This window comes from Berghia stephanieae, chromosome 10 (assembly GCF_034508935.2).
Source record: "Berghia stephanieae isolate SIO BIC M18660-M18661 chromosome 10, UCSD_Bste_1.3, whole genome shotgun sequence".
Classification (NCBI taxonomy): Eukaryota; Metazoa; Mollusca; class Gastropoda; order Nudibranchia; family Aeolidiidae; genus Berghia; species Berghia stephanieae.
The window spans coordinates 16719290-16727240 of record NC_088369.1 but is presented as its reverse complement, the minus strand read 5'-3'; the positions used below and the strand labels follow the sequence as shown (position 1 = coordinate 16727240).

Below are 7951 nucleotides of genomic sequence, written 5' to 3'. Positions count from 1 at the left end.
TATTATTATTATTATTATATTATATATTATTATTATTATTATTATTATTATTATTATTATTATTATTATTATTTATTATTATTATTATTATTATTATTATTATTATTATTATTATTATTATTTATTATTATTATTATTATTATTATTATTATTATTATTATTATTATTATTATTATTATTATTATTATTATTATTATTATTATTATTATTATTATTATTATTATTATTATTATATTATTATTATTATTATTATTATTATTATTATTATTATTATTATTATTATTATTATTATTATTATTATTATTATTATTATTATTATTATTATTATTATTATTATTATTATTATTATTATTATTATTATTATTATTATTATTATTATTATCATTATATATATTATTATTATTATTATTATTATTATTATTATTATTATTATTATTATTATTATTATTATTATTATTATTATTATTATTTCATTTTAATATATCTATTATGTAATTTGATAATATTTATTATTTTATTATTGTTATTATTATTATTTATTATTATTATATTATTATTATTATTATTATTATTATTATATTATTATTATTATTATTATTATTATTATATTATTATTATTATTATTATTATTATTATTATTATTATTATTATTATTATTATTATTATTATTTCTATCCACGGAGTGTTTTCGCTCTCTCGCTAATGGGATATCCCTTTTCTGGTAATTTGATAACAATATTTGATGCCCAATTCCAATGGTTGAGAACTTATCGGGTTTTCTTGTTATCTGTTTGTTCAGGCGTTTGTTTATCAAAACACTGCGTTTTTGTTTAGTTGTAAGAAACAAAAAATAATATAATAACAGTTTAAAAAAAAAAGAGAACAAAATACCAAACACGGAAAGTTTCGGGTTCAAAACCCTTCTTCAGCCAGCAACAACAAAAACAATAAAAACAAAAACAATAAAGACATAAATATTATATTATTTGTAAATTCCAGATTCTGGAAGTTAGTAATGTATTTATTCTTTTTTGTTGTTTGTTGTTGGCTGGCAGAAGAAGGGTTTTGATCCCGAAACGTTCCGTGTTTGGTATTTTGTTCTTTCTCTGAAGATGTTCTATTGATTTGTGTTTATGACTTTTTATAGTCTATAGATAGTATGCGCTTGGCCAAGGAGTTCACAACATTGCCCCGGAATTTAACGACCAACACAAACTCTGTGTAACCTGAACTTTTTAGCTGGTTAATACAGTTAGTTAGAACAACTCACAAACGCGGATGGCAAAAACAATAACAAAGGCCTGAGTGACGTAATCTGCATACTATCTATAGCTTGTAGCAGCGGATTTACACCACTTTGACTGTTGTATATTTGTACGATATTAGTAGCTTTCAATGAGCTATTTTTTTCTTTCTAATGAGCTTTTTATATAACGCAATATCCACTAAATTATGTGCTCAAAGCGCTTTACAAGGGGTCCCTGCCCAACAGCAACATTTAACATTTAGGACGGGACATGACGCCTATTAGGCGATGTTACAAATTTTTTTTCGGACAGACAACTCTGTGAACGGCCGAGTACTCATTTTACACCTGAGTACGGTGAGAGAATGTGAGTATAGAGCCTTTTCCAAGGACTCAACTATGCGCCGAGCGCGAAGCTCGAACCCAGGACCTTCCGATCCGAAAGCGAGTGTCATACCACTAGACCACTATTCATTTTTGTTTATTACTTTTTACAGTCTACATCTTGTAGCAGTTTGGTACCACCATGACTGTTGTATATTTGTACGATTTTAATAGCACTTATGACATATTGTGGTTTTGGGTATTTGTGGCTGGCCATGTCAAATCGGTACTGAATCGGGATAAACTAATTGTCAAATAAATAGGGACTTGAAAGCTATCTAGTCGTTCAGAGCCATTAGGCCCATAGAGCTGGAGTTTATCCCGGTTTCTACAACTTGAAACGGACAATTGGATTCAGTAGTCTGATGTCACGCCGCACGGCAACGGCGGCCATCTTGGTTCTAAACAAAGAAAATCATTACTTTTTATTCTTCAAGCTGGCTAGAATTTTTCATATGTCTTGTGACCAGAATGTGTAAAAGTCAAAACGGCGGAGAAATATTTCATACGGGCGTCCGCCATTGTTCCGATAGTTTAGAGCCAGTGTTACTAAGTTACCATGCGTCATTAGGAAGGAAGTGACGTTACGACTATTGAATCCTATTGCAATACGCTTCAACAGTCGTAACGAACTTCCTTCCTAATGACCCATGGTAACTTAGTAACTGGCTCTTAACTATCGGAACAATGGCGGACGCCCTTATGATATACTTCTCCGACGAGCAGAAAAGCGTATCCAGAGGGGAAAAAACATTATAAATCTAATCATGGTTTGACTTTTACACATTCTGATCACAAGACATATGAAAAATTCTAGCCAGCATGAAGAATAAAAAGTACAGATTTTCTTTTTTTAGAACCACGATGGCCGCCGTTCCTGGGCGACGTGACATCAGATTATTGAATCCAATCGCTTGCTAGACTTTAAATAGGACCCTATTCTATCCCAAAGTACTTTCGGCTAGATCAACGTGTGTGGACAAGGGGATCAGAACAAAATTTCGTCTTCACCCGGGATCGACTCCTCCCTTTGTGTATGAAGCGAGTGTTCTATCAACGGAGCTATCGGACCCGGCCAAACTAACCAAAAACCCTGACATTTCAACAATGGGCTCGATCTATATTCCCTTTCCATGTGCTCGAGGTCATTGGTCACATTGCAAAGTGTGTTCAAAATGACGCACATCGTGAAAAGTGTTCACAGTTTGAGACATATCAAACGTTCCAATTGGTCATTTTCATCATCATGACGCATGGGTGTGTTTACGACTTTCATAAACAAAGCAGCGTGTTTAGATACATTGAGAAATGTCCAATCGTTATACAGCAACAAATCATGTGATCGGTTACTTGGTTGGACGAAAACATGAATATAGTTAGAATGCGCTTGGCCAAGGAGTTCACAACATTGCCATCCGGAAGTATAACGGACCAACACACATAACTCTGTGTAACCATGAACTTTTATAATCTGGTTAATACAGTTTAGTGAGAACAACTCACAAACGCGGATGGCAAAAACAATAACAAAGGCCTGTGTGACGTCATCTTCGTTCTATCTATAGATCGCTCCCATTGGTTACCTTCAGATATTATGTAAATCATTTTCAATCCATTCATTCATTTGTACACCTAAGGAAGGGGTAGAATCAAATAACTTCAATTATTTTCTAGCATCCAATACATCTGGACATCATACCATTTTGAGGTGGCAGGTAACATGTGTGACCCTTCCCCTCAAAACGGTATTAAATCGGGTTAGTTAAGATGTTGAAAATTGAATTTATAGCCAGAAATATCAGACTTGTGTTGAGTTTATATGATTTATTGAGGAGAATGAATACTATATTTTAGGGTGCTAATGCCAACAATTTATATTTTTGACCAGTTTTAATATTAAATTCGGCTTTTAAGCATCTGGGTCGTTCCGACATAATACCGTTTTGAGACGATGGGTCACATTTATCTATTTGACATTTCCACTCAGACGCCTTTCCTACCCAGACTAATTATATCTGAAATAGAATATTATTTGAAATATTGAAACCATAACATTTTACTCGGCTTGACCCCAATCCAACCAGCAGGTCATGAAATGAACACCAATCTGACGCTTGTAAAATGTAACCCATCGTCTCAAAACGGTATTATGTCGGAACGAACCAGATGCTTAAAAGTCAAATTAAATGTTAAACTGGTCAAAAATATAAATTGTTGGCATTAGCACCCTAAAGTATAGTATCCATTCTCCTCAATAAAACAACAAACTCAACACAAGTCTGATATTTCTGGCTATAAATTCAATTTTCACCATCTTAACCAACCCGACTTAATACCGTTTTGAGGCGAAGGGTCACAAATATAAAATGAATATATATATATACCAAACAAGTGGCCGAGTGGTTAAGGAATTGCACTGTGTTCGAGCCCCGCTTCAGGCACTTTCGTTTTTTTTTTCCTTGAGCAAGATTATTTACCCCAATTTGCTCACTTGGACAACATGGGTGATTCCTGTTGACATCAGACATCTTGTTTGATGAGTTATCTATATTCCTTCGTGGAATGCCTAGGCGACGATATCTTATGATATTGTGGCGAAAAAGGCATAATTAAAATTTAAAAAATACAAAACATATAACGACACATCCGACATGTTCTAAAGATAAAAACAACAACAACACATTTAAAAAATTTAGCTCTAAAAATCGTCCTTCATATATCGATGGATTAGAATGACCTTCACCTTGTCAAAAACTCTCTACACTGTGACGTCATTGAAGTCTTCTTACTGGCAGTCCCAGGTTTGAGAGGTTTTAACTAGACGAGACGAAGGTCGTTTTAATTGGTCGATATAATTTATTTAAGGGACGAGTTTTTTTCCGACCAAAAGTTTTAAATTGTCTTTCTTTTTTTTTTTTTAATCAGAAAAAACTAATTTTCTGTAGTAGCCTCGTATCCTATCACAATATTGTATCTATGTGTGAAATTAATTATTTTTATTTCTATGTTTTGTTGTTTTTTTTTTCAGATAAACTCTGGCGGAAAAAAATGTCAAAAAATTGTTAATAAAGACCGAGACAGGAATCATGTAAACACATTTTAATGTCTTGGGTTGTTGAATTACCAAACATATTCTATTTTCTATTTCTGGTGATTGATATTAACCCACTCCTTATTTACCACCCATAGGAAAATCGTCACATTCGTTACTATGCAACCAACAATTTTCTTAATCTGATTATAATTAGCTATAGTGTTAGCTATAAAAACTCCACACCGTGTTGCACAGCTCATTTTATTTATCTCAACAAAATATAGAATATACTCGTCTCTTTTCTGTATGAAAACAAATATATTTTTTGTGTTGGGCGAGTATGAAGTTTAGGGTAAAATTCTGAAAATAGCTAGTAAGGAGAGAGTTAAAGGATAAGCGTAATTGAGAGATTTACAGTGGAGTTTTAAACTGTATGTCTTGAAGACGTTTTCTACAACGGTAAACATTGCAAGAGCTTCAACGATAAACCATTGTAGAAACCCAATCATCAGCAGACAGTTTGAATATATAAAGGAAGTGTCTGACAAGGAACGTTTTGATAAAACCCTTCTTCAGTGAGTGAACATTATACAACAATAAAGGATGTGTATAAAAATGATCGTTTTGGATTTAAGCTCTTCTTCGGTGAATTTTAAGAATCTATAAGGAAATTTTGTAAAAAAGAAAGGGGGAAAGTTTGGGGAAAACCCGTTCACTGGAGAACTTTATTCATGGATTAAAAAAATGATTATATTGGTGCTATGCACTAGTTAAATTACTCACAACATCCACCGCCGGATATAACGTATCAACACACAAAAATTATTTATTTGTAACCTTAAACGTTTATATAGTCTGATTAATACAATTTAGTGAGAACTACTCATAAAAATGGATGGCTAAAAACAATAACAAAGAGCTGAGTGTGTCAATTTCGTTAGGTCTACAAACAGATATGTCTAACCATAGCGTCCTGGGTGTATGACGTTACACACCAACAACATTTCCTACAACACAGCAATGGATAACAGCACAAGCAACAACAACAACTTCATCCAAAATGACTCCATCTACTCCAACACATTCTACGGCAACATGACCCAAGCACAGCAGTTGACACACATCGCCATCATAGCACACACCTTCGTCCAGCCTTCCATATTCGTCTTTGGGATCATCGGCAATTTTCTGTCATTCTGCGTGTTCATGACTCGAAGAATGCGCACCGTTTCGACGAACGTGTACCTTTCGGCACTAGCTGTGAGCAATTTCCTATTTCTGCTCTCTCTGCTCATTGCTTGGCTGGATATGTTTCAAATCAAGTTGGTCCACGTAAACGGGATTTGCCAAATCACAATTTATATCACGTATTGTTGCAGGTGAGTTTTTGGATTTAATTAACAAGTACCAAAGTTGTTGTTTTTATCCATCTGTGCTTTTGTTGTTGTTGTTGTTGTTGTTGCTGCTGGTGATGGTGGTGGTGGTGGTGGAGGTGGTGTTATTGATCCTTCTTCTTCTTCTTCTTCTTCTTCTTCTTCTTCTTCTTCTTCTTCTTCTTCTTCTTCTTCTTCTTCTTCTTCTTCTTCTTCTTCTTCTTCTTCTCCTTTTCTTCTTCTATTCTTCTCCTCTTCCTTTTCTTCTTCTTCTTTTTTTTATTTTTAAACATGAAATGAAAAGGATTAATATAAAACCATCATCATCACTGTCAACATCGGCATCATCATAATCATCCTCATCATCATCATAATCATCCTCATCATCATCATAGTCATCATCATCATCATCATCATCATCATCATCATCATCATCATCATCATCATCATCATCACCATCATCATCATCATCATCAATACCAGCATCACAACCTCCACAACCACCGCCACCGCCATGCCACCAACACCACTACCATCACCATCTCCATCACCGCTACCAATACCACCACCATAACTACCACTATCACTACCACCACCACCACCACTACCACCACCACCACCACCACCACTACCACCACCACCACCACCACTACCACCACCAACACTACCACCATCACCACCACCACCATCACCACCACCATCACCACCACCACCACCACCACCACAACCACCGCCACCACCACCACCACCATCAAAATCCCGACAGTCATTTTCCCAGCCTCTGGCATTTCATGATGAGTTACGAAGATACCGAGAAAGGGTGGGGGGGGGGATCTGGGGGGGGGGTTGTTTGGGGGGGGGTTGAGGAGGGGGGGGGGGGAACAATGCGATTGCGAAAGATTTTTGGGTCAAGGTATAATCATACTACAATCCTATGGAAAGACAAGACCGACATTTTTAAAACTTCGATTAGAACAACATGAAATCCTTTGACTTTCGCTCAATAGAATGATCCTTAAACTGGTTTAAAACTGTCAAACCTGGGACTTCCATGAAGTCTGTAAAATTCTCCTAATCAATCGTGTTCAAATCTTTTTTTTTTTTTATTACTGAAATGCCATCCGGACACTTTTTTATAAAGGGGAAACCCGAAACGTCTATTTTATCTGTTTTCGTATATTACATTGAAGCTTACATCCAATTTCACATTGTTATTCATCCCTACACAACAGACGTAATGAATCTTTAAATTCAAATTCAAAGGCAAAAAGTGCATGCTATTCTATTCTATAGATAGTTCGATGATGACGTCACTCAGGTCTTTCTTATTGTTTTTTGCCATCCGCGTTTATGAGTAATGCTCACTGAACTATTTTAACCCGACTACAAACGTTTATCGATACACACAGTTTTGTGTGTTGGTCCGTTATACTTCCGGATGGCAATGTTATGATCTTCTTAGCCAAGTTCATACGATCTATAGATAGTTCGAAGATGACGTCACTCAGGCCTTTGTTATTGTTTTTGCCATCCGCGTTTGTGAGTTGTTCTCACTAAACTGCATTAACGAGACTATAAAAGTTCATGGTTACACAGAGTTTTGTGTGTTGGTCCGTTATACTTCCGGGTGGCAATGTTGTAATCTTCTTAGCCAAGCTCATACGATCTATAATAGACATAGGTAAAGTCTGTCTTCGATAAATTTTGGGGATTTACCACGCACTGTCCTTTTCAAAATGTCATTGGGAAATATTGAGAGAACGAAGTTGACGTCACTCAGGTCTTTGTTATTGTTGTTTTGTTTTTTTTTTTTTGTTTTTTTTTTTTTGTTTTTTTTTTTTTTGTTTTGTTTTTTTTGCCATCCACTTTTATGAGTAATTCTCACTAAACTGCATTTACCAGACTATAAACATT

General features: G+C 34.6%; 1 protein-coding gene across 1 annotated transcript in view; it reads left to right on the top strand.

Moving 5' to 3' along the window:
* The first annotated feature begins 5684 nt into the window (after positions 1–5684).
* LOC144980594 (uncharacterized) overlaps positions 5685–7951 on the top strand; it is a 33778-nt gene continuing 31511 nt past the window's right edge. The window contains exon 1 of the mRNA XM_078928271.1: positions 5685–6043. Coding sequence (XP_078784397.1) covers positions 5685–6043 — 359 coding nt within the window. The remainder of the gene's footprint in view (positions 6044–7951) is intronic.